Source organism: Pleurodeles waltl, chromosome 9 (assembly GCF_031143425.1).
Source record: "Pleurodeles waltl isolate 20211129_DDA chromosome 9, aPleWal1.hap1.20221129, whole genome shotgun sequence".
NCBI classification, from domain to species: Eukaryota; Metazoa; Chordata; class Amphibia; order Caudata; family Salamandridae; genus Pleurodeles; species Pleurodeles waltl.
Window position 1 is genome coordinate 140650754 of NC_090448.1, and position 23299 is coordinate 140674052.

The 23299-nt window shown below is 42.8% G+C and overlaps 1 protein-coding gene across 2 annotated transcripts in view; it reads left to right on the forward strand.

Moving 5' to 3' along the window:
- CACNA1D (calcium voltage-gated channel subunit alpha1 D) overlaps nt 1-23299 on the forward strand; it is a 1248477-nt gene that overhangs the window by 668608 nt on the left and 556570 nt on the right. For both annotated transcript variants that reach the window (XM_069206436.1, XM_069206437.1), the window contains exons 11-14: nt 7884-7910; nt 11294-11454; nt 13530-13755; nt 14106-14313. In XM_069206436.1, coding sequence (XP_069062537.1) covers nt 7884-7910; nt 11294-11454; nt 13530-13755; nt 14106-14313 — 622 coding nt within the window. The remainder of the gene's footprint in view (nt 1-7883; nt 7911-11293; nt 11455-13529; nt 13756-14105; nt 14314-23299) is intronic.

The window sequence follows — 23299 nt, forward strand, 5'->3', positions numbered from 1 at the left end:
GACCCCTACGGTGCTCCTCTAAACCCCCCAGGTCTGCCCTCTGAAGACGCGGGTACTTATCTGCCAGCAGATCTAAAACCTAGTGACTCCAGTCTCCATAGGAACCCATGTTAAGTTTGCCTCAGCTTTGACCTCTGCACCTGGCCGGCCTCGTGTTGCTGGTGGTGGGTGTATGGGGTTAACTTGAACCCCAACCTGTGGACATCCTAATCCCCGAAGACTGGAACTGTAATTCAAGCACCTACCTGTAAATCGTACTAACTTTTCATCTCCCCAAGAACTGTTTCTGAAAATTGCAGTGTCAACTTTTAAAACAGTTAATTGCCATTATTTAAAAAACTGTAAAACTTATTGATTTCAAACAAAGTACTATTGATACATGTGTGAAATACGAATCTATTGAAGTACTTACCTGCAACTTGAATCTTGTGGTTCTAGAAATAAACTAAGAAAATATATTTTTGCTTTATAAAAAAAACATTGCGCTGGAGTTAAGTCATTGATTGTGTGCTTCTTGTGTTGTCTGTGTGTGTACAACAAATGCTTTGCACTACCCTCTGATAATCCTAACTGCTCAACCATACTACCACAAAAGAAAGCATTAGTATTATCTACTTTAGCCTCTGTGCACACTATGGGGGTCATTACGACCCTGGCGGCCGGCGGTAAGTTGGCGGTAACACCGCCAACAGGCTGGCGGTGTTCCGCCAGCAATTATGTCCGCGGAAGAAAAGCCACGGCCATACCGCCGGCCCCTCCACTTTCCTGCCAGGATTCCGCCTGGCGGTCATAATCCCCAGGGCAGCGGTGCATGCACTGCTGCCCTGGAGATTATGAGTCCCCGACCACCAGCCTGTCCGTGGCGGTACACACCGCCATTGAAAGGCTGGCGGTAAGGGGACTTGGGGTGCCCCTGGGGGCCCCTGCACTGCCCATGCACTTGGCATGGGCAATGCAGGGGCCCCCAGGCATAGCCCCGTCACGCATTTCACTGCCCGAATTTTGGGCAGTGAAATGCGCGACGGGTGCTACTGCATCCGCTGCACATCAGCATTGCCGCCGGCTCTATTATGAGCCGGCAGCAATGTTGATGTGACATTTCCGCTGGGCCAGCGGACGGTAACACTGTTACCGTCCGCTGGCCCAGCGGAAATGTCATAATAGGGAGCCAGGAATACCGCCGGCAATGGCGGTATTCTGTCTCCCGCGGCATCGGCGGTCTTTTGAAAAGACCGCTGAGGTCGTAATGACCCCCATAATCTTCTTTTGATATCGTGTATACAGAGCCGGTGCCCTTCAGTAGCCCTGTTAGCAGTGCTGCCAATTATGTGTCTGTCTCACTAAATAAATGTTGGGGTTCAATACAAACACTTTCCTCTTTGAACCAGATGCCTTAAACTCTGGCAGTAGACAGTAGTACTTCCAAATCTGTATAAATAACTAAAACTAGCAACAGGTCCAGCACAAGCCTAAAGGGACCTACAACTTCATAAACAGTTTTACAGTCTCTAGTGGTCCACAAAATAACCAACTGTACACGTCACCCTTGTAAGTGCCTAGTTGTACAGCTTAACCAGCTAAATGCATGTAAACATTCTGCATTACAAATAGCATCTATCTATCAGCTTAACCAGCTAAATGCATGTAAACATTCTGCATTACAAATAGCATCTATCTATCATATACACACCTATATGTGTGTGTGATATCATATATATGTATGTATCTATGTATAGATAGATAGATAGATAGATAGATAGATAGATAGATAGATAGATAGATAGATAGATAGATAGATAGATAGATAGATAGATAGATAGATTTTTTTTCCACTGAAAAAAAACAAAGGATAGAGGGATGTAGGGATGTTATAGTTAGGAAACAGAATTTAAAAAAACCATAGAGATTCACTAAAAAACAAAGATTCCATGGATGTTATAGTTGGGTTCCGATTTTATAGGCACAAAACTATAGAAATTCAATAGTTATAGTTATACTTTTCTCAAGAAACTATAACTAGTGCCCTAAGGTAACTATAACTCGTGCCTCTGCAACGCACAGTTTTCTCATTAAGAATTTTATTGCAAGTGTTGCAGATATATTACAAATGATGTCATAGAAAATGTCATTAATGACAGGTCCAGATGTAGCAAAAAAAATATTTTGCGAGTTGCAAATTGCGAGTCACAGCGACTCGCAATTTGCAACTCGCAAAATATTATGCAGAAAGGTGTCTCAAACACCTTCTGCGACTCGCTATGGGGTCGCAAAGACCCACCTCATGAATAATAATGAGGTGGGTCGCATTTTGCGACCCCATAGCGAGTAAAAGCACTCACAGGGATGGTGGCCTGCTGGAGACAGCAGACCACCATGTCTGTGACTCCTTTTAAATAAAGCAGTTTTTTTTCTTCTTTTTGCAGCCCGTTTTCCTTAAAGGAAAACGAGCTGCAAAACGAAAAACTTCCGAAACCATTTAGTTTCTGTTTTTTCAGAGTAGGCAGTGGTCCGTAGGACCACTGCCTGCTCTGAAAAAATATTTTTGGGGGCATTCAAAAAGGGGAAGGAGTCCCATGGGGACCCCTTCCCTTTTGCGAATGTGTTACCATCCACATCAAGTGGATGGTAACTGCGAGTTGGTTTGCGACCGCATTCGCGGTCACAAACCAACTCAGCATGGCGATGCGGTCGCAAATAGGAAGGGAACACCCCTTCCTATTTGCGATTCGCAGCCTCAAATGACTCGCAATTTGAGGTTGTGCATCGCGTTAAGCCTTTTGCGCGTCGCAAACTGCGTTTTTCGCAGTTTGCGACGCGCAAAAGGCTTCCTACATCTGGCTCTTAATGTTTGTTGTAAGTAGCAGTGCATGGCGAGGGGGCGAGTTATAGTTTCCTGAGATATAAGTATAACTACAACTTTTGAATTGGTTTTGTGCGTGTAAAATCTGAACCTAACTATAAAGTCCCTCTAACCTTTCTTTTTTTAGTGAAAAACAACTATATATATATATATATATATATATATGAGGTAGGATGATGACAGACTATCCTATGATCAAGGTCCTGGTGACGAAACGCATTGGGCGTACCTGTAAGCCGACTCCCTCTTTTTGAATAAAACAGCAACAAAGCCTTTTGGGATTGCGTCTTTCATCTCTCATCATCTGAACAGAGAGAGAAGTGGACAATGACTAATCAGGTGCCTGTAATTACACAAGCTGAAGCCATGCCGGTCTTTTCAGTAAGAAAGAGATGCCTGGAACACCTCCAGCACTGGCTGCACCAACGAGGGTGAAACACTTTTATATTTTTCTCTGCTGAAGAAAGGATTGACCTTGAAACATGTGTCCAGAGATGATTTTATAACTTAAGGCCTGGAATAATTAAACTGCTTAAAGAATTCACTGTGAGTTGCTGGCTTTGCTTTTTCTTCCCGTTTATATTAACCTGTTGGGAGTGCGCTTTCACATGAGGACAACTTCGTTTTTGATATATATATATATATATATATAAATATATATATATATATATATATATATATATATATATATATATATATATATATATATATATATAAATATATATATATATATACTTGGGTGTTTATATTCACTGAAAACACAAAAGGGACAATGTTAGGCTTGGTAACTTTATCACTATATTAACATGAGCTCATTCCCATGGTAGCTTTGGCAAAGAGCAGACAGGTGTAACTTAGGTCAATGTGTAGTTTTGCAGTACCCAAAAAGTCAAAACACCAAACAATAGAAATCCCAAACTGAAATAGAAAAATAGAGTAAATGTTAAAATGACAACAATCCAGTAAGGGAAACCAGAGTGATGATTTTTTTAAAATGTAAGAGAAAATAGCACCAAAAAGTACTATGCGGGAATGATAGTTAATGGAAGCAATAGACTGGGACCTAGGTGCAATTTCAGGCTGTCCTTGATGGAGCATCGGTCAGATACACAAAGCGGGTTTGTTTCGATCAAACATTTTTACCTTCTAAGTTTGTTTTTTTATGGTGCTCAACATTCTCCAATATACCACATACACGACGAAGTAAATTGACACCTTTGGTCCTGGTATCACTTTGTAGGCTCCCAAGACCTGAGGAACAGTACGAAGAGATCAAGAGGGTCCAGTTTAGGTCCAGCTGTTACTGGTCGGCTGGTTACTTCAGGAAAAAACCTTTTGGGGCTTGTTGTGTTCCTGTAGCCGCACAGGAGGCCTGACAACTGATACTTGTAGTCTACTTTCTAGTCCTGGGTACAAGAGGGAGGGGTCTAACCCATGAGATTCCACACAGGTCACAGACAGCAGGTCCAGACCACTTCTGATTTTCCCCAGTACAAGAAAGTGCACTTATACTTCAGTCAGTTACCAATATTAGTGAAACAACCAAAGGTTAAAGTAGCGTTATACTTAGGTGTTGAAATGAGATAAAAACCTACATTTAAAAACAAAAAAACAATGAAATACAACAGTTATTGTTTACGGAGCTAACTATAACTTGCCACCGCCATGCATTGCTTATGACTTCAGAGATACCATTACTCATGACATGTTAAATTACATCATTGATATTTAACATCTCCATCAACAGTCGTTACCCTCTTATTTAATGGTATAAAAGTCAGTGCAAACATCAATTAATCAATCTGAAACAGTATTCTATTAATTACTTTGCTGACCCAGACCTCCCAACTCACAGTGTGTCACACAGTATTGGCTCCCTTCACACAATCACCCAGTGAGGAGCTGATATCACACAGTGTTTAAATAACACAGACAACCATCTCTGCCCATGTGGACCAGGATACGCATTTAATAATATAACATTTGTCTCGTGGGACTCATTAAAAAATGGTACTTATGTGTCTTATAGGGAACCCAGGGATACTGAGACCTATACATCTGACCAAAATTAATTACAAAGAAGACAAAACACAGGACTGATTTAGGTTGCATATTGTAATGTTTTTATTCCAATCAAGTGTAACAATCAACAAAATATGTGATCATGGTGGAGACGAGGCAGTGCTACAACGGTGATTATATCTACAAAGAACATAGATAAATGACACTGTATGATTCCCAATGGTTGTATGCATTAATTCATGAAATTCCTAAAAGGGTTTGCACGTCAGTGAGGAATCCGTTGAAGTTAAATTACACATAACAACCAAAAGGGAGGGCTCGTCGACTTTTCAGTCTGTTGTGGCTGTTAGGATCTCTTCAAGACGTAGTCATCTGACTGCCAGGCCTGCACATAAGGGAGACAAAAATAAAAACCATTCTAAGTCCTGTGCTTTTACATACTGTATACTCCCATTAACCAATCAATGAGTAATACACCAACTAATAGTGAGATCACTTGTGTGACATGAAAACTACCAGTTCTTCAAGCTATGTATAATAAAAGGCAATGAAAGTCATCATCCAAGTTCATCACAACTTATTGCCCATATTTATGTTGGTGGTTTACAAGCCCAAGAAAAGACCATGCACCAAAAGTGTGCATACAAGGTGACTCAATCAAAAAGGGTGTGACAAAGGGACCTTGAGTCATCACGGCAAAGCAATTCGCAACAGTACACAGGGAATCTTCTCCTCATATGCAAAGTACGAATACCGTTACTCATACCATTGATGAGGGGGTCAAGCACAAATCACTGTACGCTCATACGTTAGTTATTTAAGAGCGCAACTACCAGAGAAACATCCTGGGTGTCCCTACCAAGCAAATCACGCCTAGTATAAAAAACTGTGAGAGTTGATAAGACAGTAAGGCATTGTTAGAAATTGTGTCTCTAGTTGGCAGAGGTATGCGCCCTGTCCAAGTAAGTACCACAATTGTAGTCAGGGTAAGTCACAGAACACCCTAAATAATCCTGTGCTCACCCTGTGGTAGCTTAGCACAGAGTAGTCAGGCTTAACTTAAGAGGCAATGTGTAAAGTATTTGTGCAATGCTGAAACATTAACACAGGAAAAACACCACAAAAAATTTCCACACCATGTTAGAAAAGTAGATTATGATTTTATTAATAAAACAAGACCCAAAAGAAAAAAAATATCTAGTAGAAGTTGAGATAGGAATTTTCAAATATTAAATGCAAGTATAGCGCCTACAAGCAGATAGCGCACGGAGAGTTAATTGGTCACGCTGGATTGGGACAAAGTCAAGAGTTCAGGCTTCCTGCAATGGATCACAGGCCGGATACAGGACCCTTACAGTGCATGCTGAGCAAAAGTAAAAGTACCTTAGTCCTTGTCGCAGCTCCAGATGCGATGTGGATGCCCATGCAGTTGAGGTGTTGCGCCATATTTCTCAATGCAACTGCGGTGATTCAACGGTTCCCGGAAGTGAAACATCGGTTCCAAGGTGTGGCGGTTCTGAATGCAGTGTGCTGGGTTTCTTCATGCTGCAGAGTTGATGCATTGATCTTCTCTTTGCTGTAGCAGTGTGTCAGTTCCAGAGCAGTGGTTCCGAGTGTGATGCGCTGATCTGCCTCCTGCAACAGCTGCAATATGTTGATTCTGTCTCACAGCAGAGGATGCATCAGTTCCACTGGAGCAAACACCTAGGTTCACTTCCACGAGTTCATGACTGGGGTGGCGCCACATGGCAGGGCAGGCTCACAAGCAGATGAGCCCAAGGGTTGGAACTGAAGGGTTGTAAGTCTTATATGTCCCTGAGACTTAGGCAACAGGAGGCAAGCCAGCAAGCCCTTGGAGATACTCTGGGGTCAAATGGTTTAGACCTTCTCACCCAGGCAGGGGAACAGCAGGCAGCAGGTCAGCTCAGAAAGGCAAGAGCACAGCAAGGCAGAGTTCAGCAAAGCAGCAGTACATCACAGTAGCAGTCATTACACCACAGCAGTTCTTCTCCCTGGCAGAGTAATCACAGGTCCAGACGTGTACTGAGTTAGTGGTGTCAGTTGTCCAGTACTTATACCCAGTTGTGCATTTGAAGTGGGGGAGGCTTCAAAGAAAAGCTTTGAAGTACACAAGGTCCCTGCACTGGCTCCAGACTCACTACAGGAGGGTATGCAGCTCTTTGTATTTGGACAGGCCCAGCTCTTTCAGGTGCAAGTGTCAGCTCCTCCCTCCCATCTAGCCCAGGAAGACTCATCAGCCTGGTGATGGGCTGTCAGAAAGTGAATGGCCCATCAGGCACACCAAAGCTCCCTTTGTGTGTAGCTGTCTGGAGAGAATGCACAAAACCCAGCTGTCACCCACCCCAGACGTGTATTGGAAACAGGCAGAAGGAAAGGATTGTTTAGATAAAGAAAAATGCCTACTTCCTAAAAGTCTCATTTAAAAATGTCCCTAGAGGAACTATTTAGATATAGTATGCGTACATATGATCCAGTCTTCAACTAATGGATAAGACAACGCCGTACTGTTAAAATCCAATATATTACTCAGTAGGATTCAGGAAGTTTACAAAAATGTACAACAATTCCAACGAATGTCCATTTCATGAACAACAACACTGTATATAACCCCTCTATATCATAAGATTGAATCCCAACTGCTGTTCCAGGGACTGATTATAACCCTCCTCATGACACAGTTCTGCACAATAATTGCCTGGTTTTCAGTCCCACTTCAAGCAATGTCATGGACTTTCAATTCAGCTTGTCAACTGAGAAGGTAATGTCGACGTTTCGGCCTGTAGTGGCAGTCAGAGGTCCGTCAGACCATCATCAGGACTCAGTGTTGTTAAATAATACAACAGGTTGCAAAAATATGCTCTGTAGCAACACACCAGGGGGGCTTGGATAGTCAGTCAGATGCTCTTTATAAACGATATTCTCTTTTTCTTGTTTTACATTATTGGTAAAATGTTGATCATATATGTACTTTCTTTTTCAGTTTGTCGCTCTCAAAGTCGAAGTTCAGGTAAATGTGTTATTTTTTTATTCAGAACTGTATTTGATATAAAGGCATTGAAGTCAGTGTGTGCGTCAGTCTGTGTGTTAGAAATGTGATTTTTTTTATTGTTTCCCAGTCTGCTTCTTGGGCTGTTTGTGCACTCAGTAGTACATGCCCCGTCAGAAAATGCTGGCAGCGATCACAGGACACAAAGTAGTCTCTGCGCTAAGTACACATGCTCAGAGGCGGCATCACCCCCAAAAGCATAACTCTTGGGACGTTGATAGTTGGTGCAGGTAGGCTTTTAATGCAGGAAAGAGATGCATATAACAGCACAGCATCGCCTTTTCATCTTGATGTATCACAGCAGGACTGCCACACGGCAGAGGACAGGTGCAGTGTGCGGCGGGCGAGGTGGGTCACTGCAGAGAGGAAAGACCAGTGAAGAGAAATTAGAGAAAGACAGACTGCCAGAGTGACGTATCGAGGGAGATGGAAACAAGGAAAGAAAGAGACGAAGCGGTGGAGGTGGTAGGGTGTAAGAGCGAGTAATATGTGTACGTGTGTGTGTGGATTTGTTGGTGTGTAGGCGTGTGTGAGAGCGACAGCATGGGCCAGAGTGAGGATTGATCTACAAGAGCGTTACCTCTTGTAAGCTCGCGATGTGTGTATTTTAAAAGTAAGTGTATGCTATACTTACGTCATATCCGATCTGTTAGAAAAAGGAGCAATACAACTCCCAGTGTTGCCCTTTGATCTAATATTGTTGCACATACATTGAGCGAGAAAAGTATTGACAAAGCTAATCTGTCTGGAATTAATGTGCTGATATGTGTAAAGACAGGTGTGCACACATGTGCTTTTGTGTACATGTTAGCATGGAGCCGACAGTAAAAGTGAGGCAGAAGTGATCTTGTCTCCCATGCATTACACTGTATGCATCCCACTGATGGCGAAAAGATACTCCAAAACAGCCAACAGCATTAGGTGAGAGCCAAGGGTTGAAAGTGGCAGAACCAAAGCCTACAGTATGTTCATTGGTAGCAATAGTTCCATATATATAGTTGCACTATCAAACCAAGACGTAACAAGCATTAGCACAGCCAATCGGTTTCGCCTTTGCGAAATCTGTTGGTTTTGTCAATGTTAGACATGATACACAGCAGCAGGAGCCGCTGTACAACATGGCTTGAAGTGAAAAAAATGCGCTATAAGCGGCTAGCGTTGACCTCTTCTTGGGACATTTTTTTTTTCACTTTAAGCCACAGCATCTCGCTGTGCTGTGTAACGTGTGTTTAAAAATGAAAGTATTCCTGCATAGTGTAGGTGGTGTTCATGTAAAGCAATCCAGTACTGTTTGCGTTGTATAAAAGCGCCCCAAAAAATAATTGAATAAAAATATGTTTTTATTTAATTGAGTTTACGGGTGCTTCTATATATCACAAACTCGACCTGTAGGTGTTGTAGTTCTTCACATGAGCACTTCTTATCTTACAGAGGGACTCTCATTTTTTAAAACATGTTACACAGCAGCGCAAAATAAATAATAATTAATAATGACCTAAAAAATAGAAAACGATGAATAGACAATATCCCGGGTGCAAAGGGAACAGTGAATATACTGCCCAGGTTGGCATTTGTGTGCGTGTTAGCAGTGAGGAGCAAACAATGTAAGAGGGGGCAGACGTGAATTTGTCTCATATGCATATACCGTATACCTCCCTTTGGAGACGAAAGGATGCACCAAAACAACCAATAGCATTAGATGAGAGCAAATGGTTGAAAGAGGCAGACACAAAGCCCACTGGATATATATTGGAAACCATAGGTCTGTTTAGATAGTTACACTATCAAATCCGGACCTAAAAATGGATTATGTGAATAGTCTACATCACAGGTCAAAAGGGAGCCCTGAATATTCTGTCCTTATGTTTTTCGCTGTCCAAATTTTGCAGAAGGATTTCTACCATATTGTTTATTTCAGGTTTGATAGTATCAAACGTATACAATACACACATGAGCATAATTTGAAAGCATTTTTAATAACTGAAGTGTGGAAAAGAACAAAAAGTCAAAACAAATCTTTAGCATAACTCCACAGTGTCTACTGAACCTGTTGACAAATCCAAAGTGATCACCTTTAAGAGCAGGGGTAGAAATTAGATTCCTTTTGCATTAGTCGCCAAATTGTTTTTCAGAAAATATCAATTACGCTAAATCTCACGAAATGTACATAATTGCTTACCCTGCACATTATAGAAATTACTGCAATGAACCTTTTTATTTAGTTGTGTATCCTGCAGAAGTAATGCACATTTACAAGCACTAATGGTTAAGTGTGGGCTTCCATTTTAGATTGGAAAAATGTTGGTAATTTGTGATTCAGTGTAAACGCGTAGAAAAGCTGCTTTAGGTGAAGCACTTTGGAATCAGTTTGGATCTGATAATATAAAAACCGTTAGTAAATATGTAACATAAATTAAAAGTTTTTTACATTTCTCTGTGCTGCATCAGAAGACGGTGACAAGCATCAAATGTGATATTGGCAGAAGCAAGTTATTCTGCCTTAAACTGACAAAATGTCAGTTTACAGGAGAAAAGACACTTTGCTCCCTTTACTTCACAAAATTTACAGTGGGTGTTATTAAATCACAAGCAGCACAAAGCGGGAGTCATTACATCACAGGCACTACTACATTGCATGGGTCATTACTTTGAAGGAGTCATTATTGCTCGGCAATCTGCCATACATCTGGCCTGGTGTCACGCTGACGGTAGTGCGAAGAGACTGCGCGTAGCACTCCTTCTCACATGGCCTGCTAGCATGTCTCTCAAAAATTTCCAGAGGACCCCTTCCTCTAGAGCCCACTTCCTCTATCCTTTGCTTGCCATGCAGTCTGTGGTTGCAGGAACTCACTTCCACCTTAGCGTCTTCAGTGATGTTATTGATGATGTAATGTGTACCTTTTTATGGGATGTGAAGAGGAGAGAATTGTGTGTTGAATTTGCAGAGCTACCTCAACCTTGTCATGTGAAGACATTTTGGGTTTGTGTGGTATACACATTACGACAGCTGAATTATTCCGTAACCTTTACTTCCTCCTCTTCCAGCACAACGTTGACATAACATAACCTTAAAGATGGTTTCCTCTGTAAATGTTAAAGCTGATTTCACTCTGTGCCCTGTTCTCTTGCCCTGATTGCACTGTTGATGGCGTTTGACCTTGCGCTGTGAGCACTAGACATAGCATCTCCCCTGCGCCTCAGAGCAGAGTCCTCTACACTTGGTTGTTTTTCATCTGCTTCATAGTTGTCATGTGTATTTATTGTTCCATTTGTAAAAACATTACATTTTTAGTAGACACCTAGCATTTCAATCTACTAAATTGTACTGAAAATGTATTTGACAGCCGACGCTGGCGTCGCTGGAACCGATTTAATCGAAGAAGATGCAGAGCTGCGGTGAAGTCGGTGTCTTTCTACTGGCTGGTTATCGTTTTAGTCTTCCTCAACACATTAACCATATCATCTGAGCATTACAACCAACCCAACTGGTTGACACAAATCCAAGGTAAACCTGAAGATTGAATTGGGTTAATCTACGGGAAGACTCGTGAGGACTACAGTTTTTTGTCATATGACTTTTTGACCCTCCCTGAATGGCACTGGGCTCTTTTCTGTTGGAGAGAGAGGGAGAGCACTGCACTGCATTGAGAGGAAACTTGACGGCTTCACAGGCGTCCCCATAGCAGCAGCCTAGGATCCCATGCTTACCTAATTCAAGAACCTGGCAGATGGAGACCCTCACCCAGGTCTCCCTAGTTTCCTGAGACATGGCTTTCGCTCCTTGTCATCCTTGCCCATTCACATCCTATAGAGCTGGGGCACTATTCCCCAAACCCTCCCCATACAGCCGGGAACAGGCATTCACAACACTACTGTGGCCATCCACACATACACCTCTTGTCCCCTGTGACTTGCAGTCCGCGTCAGCCTCTTCCTTCTTCTAGGTCCCCTTACTGAACTCGCTTGTGCCCCCCATTGCCTCACTTTCCATTTTATTTAGTTTTCTTCTCTCATCTCCACTTATACAGAGCACCTGCAGTGCCTCTATCCTGCAGCTCCCCTGATTTCATTTACACTTTTATGCATTTTAGGATTCATAGCTCGAACCAAGTTATTGTACCTTTTGCAAACCATGTGTCTTATTGACAATGATTATCGTACTTTGTTACGCTTAACATGTGTTTCCATCTCACTGTTGTTTATTTTATCAGTACAGTAACATGTCTTGCTATTTATTTTACATTCTGTATACAATACTGTAACCAGTACCTTTACCTACCAAGTGAAGAAAAACGTAAATAAAAATTGTTATAAAAAAACATAGGTCCTCGTTACGAGTTTGGCGGGCTGTGGAGGCCGTCCTCCAAACTCTTCCCACCTTCAGACTACCTGTGCGACCTGAACCTCGCCGGCCCTACTAGGAGTTCACTGCAGGGCCAGCGAGTGAAAATGGTGTTTCCTCCCGCCGGCCCTGCCGTGAACGGGGCCTTAACATTGACGCCCGCTCCTAATGGAGCCGGCGCCAATGTGGTGGTGGAGTGAGTGCAGCAGCACCAGTCGCACATTCCACTGCCCGTAATCCGGGCAGTGAAATACGTGATGGGCTGTGCGTGTGGGCCCCTGCACTGCCTATGCCAAGTGCATAGGCAGCCTAGGGGCTGCCCAAATCCCTCATCCCGCCAGCCTTTCCATGGCACTGTAAACCGCCATGGAAAGGCTGGTGGTATGGGGACCTGTAATCCCCAGGGCAAGCAGCGCTGCTCTGGAGGATGAAAACCACTGGGACTGCCAGGCTGCCAGCTTGCAGCAGCCTAGTGGTGTTGGTGGTCTGACCGCGGTGGCTCCGCCGTGGTCATAATGTGCCAGTCCCACAGCAAGCCTGTTGGCGGTGGGACCGCCACCGCATGTCTAGCGGTCATGCAACCGCCAGACTCGTAATGAGGGCCATAGTGATTATTTCAAAAGTAAGTTCATTGCCAGTCACCATGCTTAATTTGTGAAAGAATAAGTGCTGGGGCCCAGTATATTTTTCAGAAGCCCACAGTTGGCTCTATTGAAGGTCAGGATGCTGAATATCGAGGCTGTGTGGTCTTTATTCCACTTCATGCCTGTTTAATCCGCCACCCTACGGTCCCTACCACGTTACCTTACTCTTTCAGGCTTGTTTTCATCCCTACTTTACTTCTTTGTCAGTATTTCCCTCTTTCTCTTCCTCCTTCTTTACCCCTTTTGACTTTTCTCTCTTTTGTTCTGGGTCAAGGCGTGATGAATCAAAATAACTGCTTATGTTTGTGAATTGAGTGCTCAGGCCCACCTGCAACACCTGTCTCAAATTAAGCACTGCCTATCATAAAACAACATAGCACTACAATATGATATATAAAACGCTAATTATATTGTCGGGCACCACTAAAATAATGCAGTCGATTACAATGAAGTTTTTAATTTTTATTACTGTTTAAAATGAGTTGTAACCTAGTGCACCCAAAGGTTAGTTATCTGTATAGTTCATACAAAAATAATGTGGTAAACCAAAGATAATTGGTCAGTGACTGTAAATGTTTGTTTTTCCTGCTGCAGATATTGCAAACAAAGTTCTTCTGGGGTGCTTCACCTGTGAAATGCTGGTGAAGATGTACAGCCTTGGTCTCCAAGCCTATTTTGTATCTCTCTTCAATCGTTTTGATTGCTTTGTCGTCTGTGGAGGTATCACTGAAACCATATTGGTCGAGCTGGAAATTATGTCACCTTTGGGGATCTCTGTGTTCCGATGTGTACGGCTATTACGTATTTTTAAAGTAACGAGGTAAGCAAATGCTCTTTTTTTGTCTGCTGAATCAGTGGTTCCCAACCTTTTGACTTCTGAGGACCCCCACTTTGTCAGTATTGGAACCCGGGGACGCCCACTGTATCATTATTGGAATCCGGGGACCACCCCTCCCCCCCCCCCGTGAGTCATGACTGAAAGACGGGGACCTAACCTGTTAATATTATTACATTTTCCAAGCAGTCACGGACCCCTTGAGGAGACTTCACGGAGCCCAGGGGCTCACGGGCCACAGGGTGGGAACCACTGTGCTAAATGATTGCCCGCGTGCCTAGCAGCTGCCAGTATTTCAGATGTGTTTTGTAAATTCTACACATTTACATTTTCAGGCACTGGGCATCCCTGAGCAACTTGGTGGCGTCGTTGCTCAACTCAATGAAATCCATCGCTTCACTGTTGCTTTTGCTCTTTCTCTTCATCATAATCTTCTCACTGCTCGGTATGCAGCTGTTTGGAGGCAAATTCAATTTTGATGAAACACAAACAAAGCGGAGCACCTTCGATAACTTCCCGCAGTCCCTTTTAACTGTTTTCCAGGTAACTTTTTAATTGCATTTTGAATTTGGCGCCACAAAACCCTGGCTCTTGCTTTTTGTTTGTCTCTGTGATGTGTTTTGGGGTGGGAGGGCGGTAACACACACTGTTTCCAGTAGCGGAAGCAGGGTACGACGCCACACTTATGTACAGATGTTTTTGGAATTTAAGGATTAAAACCATATTCGTCCACTTTGGACGCCCGGTTTGGACAAAACATGAATGCACCGATAAAAAAACGAGAACCGTGTTTAGGTATGTTGTTAGGCAGAAGCTTTAGATGTTACTAATATTATTACATACATATATATACTTATAGCTACTTTCAGCCAGCACCCTCGTCATCAGTGTATCTGTTGTTGTGTAATTTACATTTTTCTTCCCCCACTACACCATACATCATGAGGCAGCCATTGGCTAAGATCGTGTGAGAATCCAGCTGTTTGCAAGGAAGCACATCTGGACACAAAGTAATTCCCTTCAGTGACAAACACTATTGTATTTGTTTCAGACCAAAACATTTTTTTTCACTTTTAGCTTTTTTTATACAATGGAAAGGGCCCGACAGCTCCCTCTAAAATTGTTTTTTACAAAAATCATGAAAAACAAAACCAAAAGGCTGTCAACCAACACCATTCATATTGGCTTTGCTAAACTTTGTTAGGTTTGGCATAATTAATGTTGCCTTTCATTCATTCCAGGTCTTTAAGAGAGTTTAAATCCAGAATAACAAATATACAAAGCTCTTTTTTATGATTTAGTGGCCTTGCCTTCAAAGCGCCATTGTGTCACCGCCTCTGTTAAATTTAAATTAATGTGCCATTGAGGCAGCCATTTTTCTCTTGAAACTGCTTTATCTGCATAGTGGAGGCCACTCTAAAAGAAAAAATAGGCATTGCCGGTATTGCAGACTAATTGTCACCAATGTGAGGCCCGCGATTGACCCAAAAGTGAGGTTAATGGGCTGTTTTCAGGACCCACATAACAAATATTCCTGATGCTGCCAGAGATTTCTCACATTGGATGGTCACATTTAAAGAAGTAGTTGTGCAGGACTGCTATGGTTTCAGTGGCTGAAGGGATTTCAGCAGAAATGAAGTTTCATGCGCCACCTTGAATTGGACAGTGCAACCACCTTAGTCCTTTGGGCTTTAGGACTTCCAAATGGGTGTTCATGCTTATGGAACTATGCAACCTTTAACATCACTGACTGCTACCTCTCAATTGGGTGGTGGTACATAAAATTGATGGTACCCAGTACTGCCCTCATTTAAATGTGGCTCAGTAATGTGAACATCCATAACTACATTTATGTAATACTGTTTGTTCCACTGAGGGCAGCCCTTTCCTTAGAACAATGTGTCTGGTTGAAATTATAAAGCAGCCTGGTAACTTGATCTACTTTTTTAAATTCTTACTTTTTATGTCCCCAGGCACAGCAAACAAGCTACACATACTTCTTTTAAAGTGCTGCAGGAGGTAATACAATGCAGCGGCTATTAAATTACCGCTGGATTCTAGTTCCTGCTCCATGGGAAATAATATGGACAATTTTGCTCTACGGTTGCCCCCAGCATCTTACTGGTGATAATGACAAATATTTTATGTTTGCATGCATTGCTGATGTGGCAAAACTGAGTACCTCTCACCGGTATTACTGTTGAACTCTAAGGAATGCAGACATGTAAAATGCACAGTAATTGGGTTATTACATATATTTGTAGTTAAAACAGGACATTACGAAACATTTAATGAGACGGTAAGCTTATTCATGAACAAGACTTAGGAGTCTAGGAGGATTGAAAAGAGCCACAGTGAAACCTGTGCTGTACATCACACAGGTTTGCAGCATCAATAGCCCCCTTCAGTCCTACAATCAGTGGTCATCGGTACAAACTGTTAGAAAGGAGAATGGCTCAGGAGGCTTACTGCCACTGGATGATGTCTTTCAGAGAGTGCATTTGAGAGTACCTGCGGAGAAAGGCCCTGTGGGGGAGCATGTCTCCTACTGTTAGATCATCATTTTCTAAGTGAGGGCATTCATCTACTAAGTAAAGAAGTTTCCCCCTATTGGTAAACCACTATACTTCTGCTTTATGACAGCCCCTCTTCAGTTATTAAAAAATGTTGTAATAAAGGAATAAAATAAAATATAATCATGAAAATACTAGTCTTAAGAGTTAAGTCACAGTTTCCTTGGTATACTAAGCTTAATGCCCTAGATAAATGTGGCAAGGCCCTGAGGAACCTATCAATGCAACCATGCACACCAGGCCTTGCTCGGATGTGACATTGATTTACTGATCCTACATTATGTATACAGATAATACCTTTTACTGAAATGTTACATGCTGTTCTAAACAACCTTATAAAGTCGAATTCCTTATAGTATGGGCAGTTAAGCATCAGGTAAACATCTTCAACTCTCCACACCCAAAGGAAGTAGTTTAGAACCCGAGGTAAGATGTAAACAAGGTATCCAACTAAAGGTCTTTAGCACCATGTTGTACTCCAAAGACTTCACCAAAGACAAACTAGCCATCAGCAGAGAGGAAAGGAGAGGAAGGAAAACAGAACCCCCTGTGATCTTACACTAAGGAAGTCACTGTGCAAACCAAGCAAACGACTCATCACATCAACTAATGGTATTATGCAAACACCATCAATGAAGCAGAAATAGATCATTATAGATAACAATCAAGCACTACAACAGCACCCTGTTTGTTCTACCCTCAAACACACTCCACAAAAGGTGCAATACCATCAGCTTCTACTTAATTAAAAAAATAAGATCTGACTGCACATTGGCAACATAAAGCCTGCTTCTCCTCTTGGACTCACCTTTTCTCGTAGCATCTTGCAGTTGTCATCCACAACACCCTTCCTTTCTCAGACCTCACTAAGCTACTCAATTCCATCAATCCCAACTCACATCTAGATGATGTCTGATCCTCAGAACCCTCCCACGAGAAGCTCTCTCACAATTACAATTGTCAATGCCTACCTTTTTCAAATAATTTTTCTAAAAACTCTTAAGACAGGTCATATGCCCTCGCCCTCACATAAGAAACCTACACTAGAACCTCATGATGACCTTGCCATTTACCGGTCCATTACTCACCTACACTTCATTTGCAAGAACATCCAAATAATACTTTACACTTTATTCCAAGATCACATCACCACCAAGCACTGCTGCCCCCAACCATCTCCTGCATGACTTCCAATCTGTCTTCAAATAACACCATGCTTTTTCTTGCGGATCTTAGACGAATTCCCTCTCTTACCACAGATCGACGACACCTGCCTTCTGATATTGCCAGACCTGTTTTCAATGTTTGACACCATTGAACATACCACCATCATCCATACCTTGAAGTCTCAAATCAGTTTCATTTGCAGCATCTTTCACTGATTCTCCTCCTTTCTATCAAACTGATATCCGTTAATTCACATGCACAAGGCCCCAAAAGATCCCTCTCAGAAATGGATTGTTCCAGGGTTCTGTTGTAATCCATGTCATCTTCAACTTCTATGTGGGGTTCTTTTGGACTCCACTCATCGATTACAGATTCAGTAGTAACCAATATGCAATATGCCAGTGATACACAACTCTACTTAAACTTCTCCTCTGCCCTGGACATCTTATGCCTCAACCACTCCTGCACTTCACTCAAACCTGCATGTCTAGTACCTACTTGAAGCTCAACTCGACCAACACAGAATTCCTAATATTTGCCAAGAAGAACAAGCAGCAAGTAGTCCACACCTGACTCAATGAAACAGACCTGGATAGATTCAAACCCTAACATTCATTTTATGGCACATCACTTGGATTCACCCTGATAGTCCTCAGGGGAGACATTTGCCAAGAAAAAAGCAGATATCTTTCCACTAACTCTGCCTCCTAAAGAAGTGACACAGTTTCTCTCAGAAATGTCTTCAATCTGCTGTTCGAGCCCTGTTTCTTGCTTCGCCGACTACACATTGGCAACATCATACAGACATACTACACACCACAGCACATCTCATCCATGAATAAATATGACCACTTCCACCACCATCTTCATGGAACTCCACTGGCTCCTGTTGCTGGCAATACCACTTTCAAAATTAGTTCTGTCATTTATAAAGCCATCCTGACTAACATCCCTGAATATTTGGCTGTTGGGTTTACCACGTGCAATGGCTCCCTGTGCACCCGCAGCCGGGACACCATCAGATTGAAGGCAAAGGAGTGTGCGAAAATTATATAACAAGGCAACAGACAATATCCCTTTGTCCATCAGCACTGGGCTAACCCTGCTCTAATTTCAATCAATTAATCAATCAATGAAATATTTGCAGAGTGCTGAAAATCACCTGTGAGGGTCTTGAGGCACTGGAGCTATATGGTGCAGTGTGGAGGTATGCTAATTCAAACATCCAAGTCTTTAGTTTTCATCTGAATCGCTGGAGTGACAGTAAGGTATTGAGGTGCAGGGGGAGGTTGTTCCAAACCTTGGCAGCCAGGTGCGAGAAGGAGCATCCTCCGCCGTTAACTCGATGGATTCGTGGGGTGTCTGCAAGGGAGAGGGCAGCAGTTTTGAAGAGTGTGGTTGGCTGGTGGAAGGTCAGGCATTTGTTGATGTATGCTGGTCCTTCGTTGTGCAGGGCCTTGTAGGAGTGGGCCAGCATCTTTAACTGGCATCTCTTCTGAATTGGGAGCCAGTGTAGTTTCTTGAAATGGGCTGTGATGTGGGTCCTTCTAGGGAGGTCGAGTATGAGTCTTGCCGCTGAGTTCTGTATTGTCTGGTGTCTCTTCAGGAGGCGTGCTATAATTCCTACGTAGAGCGTGTTTCCCTAATCCATTCTGCTGGTGATGAGGGCCTGCGTGATAGTCCTTCAGGTGTTTTCTGGGAGTCACCTGAAGATCTTGCGGGGCATGTGAAGAGTGTGGAAACAGGCGGATGAGACTGCATCTACTTGTTTCTTCATATATAGCGTGTTATCCAGGATGATGAGGAGGTTGCAGACGTGGTCCGTAGGGACAGGGAGTGTGCCAAGCTCTGCGGGCCACCATGTGTCAGTCCATGGCAAGGTGTTGCTCCCAAAAATGATGACTTCCGTTTTGTTGTTGTTAAGTTTGAGACAGTTGTCCTTCATCCAGTCCGCTACATTCATCATGCATCTGTGGAAATTTGCTTTTGTGATGGAGGGCTCTTCGGACAGTGAGAGAATGAGCTGTGTGTCATCGGCGTAGGAGATCATGTTGAGTCTGTGCGATCTGACAGTGACGGCCGGGGGGGCATGTAGTTGCTCAATAGGGTCGGGCTGAGGGAAGATCCTTGGAGGATCCCTTTGAGCTCTGAGGTGAAGGGTGGAAGACTGATCCTTCGGGTTCTGCCAGTGAGGTACGATGTGATCCATTTGAGGGAGTTTCCTTGATTCCCGATGTGATGGATTCTGCTGATGAGGATGTGATGGGAGACAGTGTCGAAAATGGTGGACAGGTCCAGGAGTATGAGGGCTGCTGTTTTCCCATGGTCCAGAAGGGCTCTGATTTCATTTGTGGCTGCAATCAGGGCTGTCTCGATGCTGTGGTTAGCTCGAAATCCGAAGAGTCCAGGAGGTTGTTGTCTTTTAGGTGTTGGGTGAGTTTCTGATTGATTGCTTTCTCCTGGAGTTTTGCTGAATATGGGAGCTGAGATGGGCTGGTAATTTTTCAGTTCATCTGGATTGGTGGATGTTTTTTTCAGGAGGGGCCTCCCTTCATCGGATTTCCAGACCTCCGAGAAGGAGGCTGCAATAATAGAGGTATTTAGGACCTTCTTGAGCTTGTCTCAAACTGTTTTGCTTCCGAGGATGAAGATGTGGTGGGGGCAAGGGTCTGTGGGTGCTCCTGTGTGCACAGAGTTCATGATGAATTTAGTGTCTTGCGTGGTTGTGTGATGTTTGGATTTCTCAGAATCCCTATGAGTTCAGTAATATAACAGTGATGGCAGCACCACCAGTCTGAAAATTGTTCCAGAACAACAGAATACTAAGGCCACAGGAGCTCTTACAGCACTGGGAACTTGCTGTATCTATCGTCAGTTCTCTCAGCTGCAGGTGTCAGACTTCGAGCAGTGGAATAAACTGAATCATCTGCGGGTCACTGCTAAGGCCTTATTGCACATGCACTGAATGGCCGGGCAGTGCGCATGCTCACTTTTGTGAATGCAGAGCGCACCATTCAGCCCTAACTCCCTGCTGCCAGCAGAGGTTAAATGAGATCTTGTGCCCATGCGGTTAAGCGGCTTCTGAGAGTCACATTATTCACTGCATTCAGCCTTGCACACCGTGGGTAGCTAAAGACAGTTCATAAAAGAACATTGCCTACTTAGGAAAGAGTGCTGGACCTGGAAAAAATGAATTATTTTAGGATTGTTTGTTTCATTTTATGCAAAAAGAATTGCACAGGTAAACTTAAAGAGCTTCTTGTGGTCGCTAATGCACAATTCGTCCTTAATGAAATCAGAAGTAGGGATAGTTATCCTTCTGAGACCTGTGTAAACTGGTCAGTATCTCACATATTAAGAGAGGTGGAACTTAAGTAACTGTGATACACAGTACTGCAGCAGAGGTGGACAAGCCAACAAATTAACAGGGAGAGATGACTTTAGGGTCTGTCTTGGCTCTTAAGAGTCCAGGCGTAAGCTAAGTCATGGAAATTTGGCATGGAAATCGTGCCACAAATTTTGTTGAAAAATGTAAAAGTATTTTTAAAATCCCCAAAAATATATTTGTTTGACAAGTGTTTCACTTTTAGACATTAGATTATATCACTGCATTGAGACGTGTTTAGTTAAAGTGAACATTTTTAAACAGGAACTTTAAAACATTAATGCCACTATCAAAACAACAATACCAATAGTGAACTAACAGGCAAATCAGTTGTTGTGTGCACCCTATATGGTAACTATATTCTTATTTTACACAGAGCAGCATTCTAGTCCACTAAGCCAAACACAAGAGAGATTTTTGTACAGCACACATCCTCACACATTTCAAGGTTTTCTCTACTATAAAATAATTGCCTAGGTTCACACCATTTGGTCAAGTGGTCAAGTTGAGATTGATCCCAGGATTTCTGGTCTCATATTGTGCGATTCAGCCAGTGGACTGGTATCCCTTGTTTGCTCCTTTTGTCCTCAAAGTCTAATGCATTGTCTTTTTTTTGGGGTGAATGAGGTTCGAGCGTTGGTAACTGGCAGAGCCACAAGAAAATGTAGCTTATTTTGTGCTCAAGGGCTGAAAAGGACCTCAAGCAGAATAAGTGCCTAGCATTTTGCTCGAGCCTTCAGTGGCTCACCCATCTCTATACTTTTCTCTGGGTATTCTGTGCCAGGAACAAGCTTAGATGCTGCTGCCAGTGTGATACCTGTTTTATGTATAAGGATATCTGTTTCCACTGTTGATGACCACCTTGTACCTGTGATGCATATAATGAAAACTTACACCGCTGCTAGTGTGTGTGTGTGTGTGTCTGTGTGTACACACACTTGGACTACTGCTGCAGGTGCTGTATGTGCTTTAAGCATGCAAGGGAAGCTTATATTGTTTCTGACCGGAACAGTATATGTTATCTGAGTGTGAGTAAAACATGTACTCCTTTCTGGTGCTGTACCTGTTTTTGTGGAAATCTTGCTATGAGTGAGTCAAGCTTGTACTCATACAGCCCAGTCCTGTTCTTTACACTTGTACCAATTCTGAAATCCAGCTTGTATGTTTTATCTGAGAGGCATTAAATGATGGTGCCCAGTGCTACAATTGCTCCATGTCTTTGAAGGAAGTTTGCACTGCCTAACACTGCATAATACACTTGTTCCATGACGTTAAATCAAGCTTGCAGTGGCCCGAGTACAACACTTGTTCCATGTTTATGAAGAACGCTTGTACTGGCCCTGCAGTGCCACATTTTTTCCATGTCTTTGAAGGAAGCTTGAACTGGCTGGCACTGTATTACCACTCTTGTTCTAAGCCTTTAAAAGAAACTTGTGCCAGTCCTGCAGTATCACACTTCTTTTATGTCTTCAGGGAAGATAGCAATGCTCTTGGCCAGTGCTGTATGTCTTTTGTGTTTTAGCCAAAGACCCGCTGCTCTCCCTCTCCCTGTGCTCTGTCTATTGTTGTGTGTTTTAAGTCTTAGCTGTCTCACCAGCCACATATTTTTTAAAAACAAATATAGAATTGTGCGGAGAGGAACTGGGCTTTAGGTAAGCCCACTTCAATTGTTCATCAGACAGAGAGTCATTCACATATTAATTCAGCCCTTCGGAACAGCATACATACAATTGGGCAGAGGATCAGCCCTCTTTGGCCACTGGCTTTGTTGCCATTGTTTGGTTCTGACCAGGACACAACCGCAGATCGGTGAGAATGCCAGGTCATCTATGTACCAGTATTTTGCCAGTTTACCCTATGTAACTGTGCACCTAGAGAAGTCCGAGCTCATTAGATTTTTCCTTTAGTTCATCCCCACTTGTCACCAGCAAATGTAGACTGGTGCTAATTGTGTGATGCGAGTACCAGCAGCTCCATTACCATTACTACTAGACCACAAATATTTTGTGTAGAGCATCAGGCATTACTGCTGCAAGCTTCAAAACCTTTCCACCATCTTGAAACAGTTTTCTGCATACTCTATCATTCTTTACTGTCCCAAGATAGCTGAGCAGTGGAAATGTTTTCTTCTTATATTTTTATTGACGCTTATGGCCTCCACATTTAGTTGACTTATTGTTCCTTTTCTTTTTCTTTATTTCTTTATTTCTTTTTAGCATTTGATTTAACTGCAAAGAAAACCACCACCTTCATTTTAGAAGGCAAGTGAGACTTTTTTCATGCCAAGACTCTTCCCCATAGAAGTCCACAAATATAGGATTCCCACAGTCTGCAGTGCTGGTTCACATGTGTCTTATGGAATATTAGATAACCTTAGTGGACACTCATGCTTGAGTACAGCTTA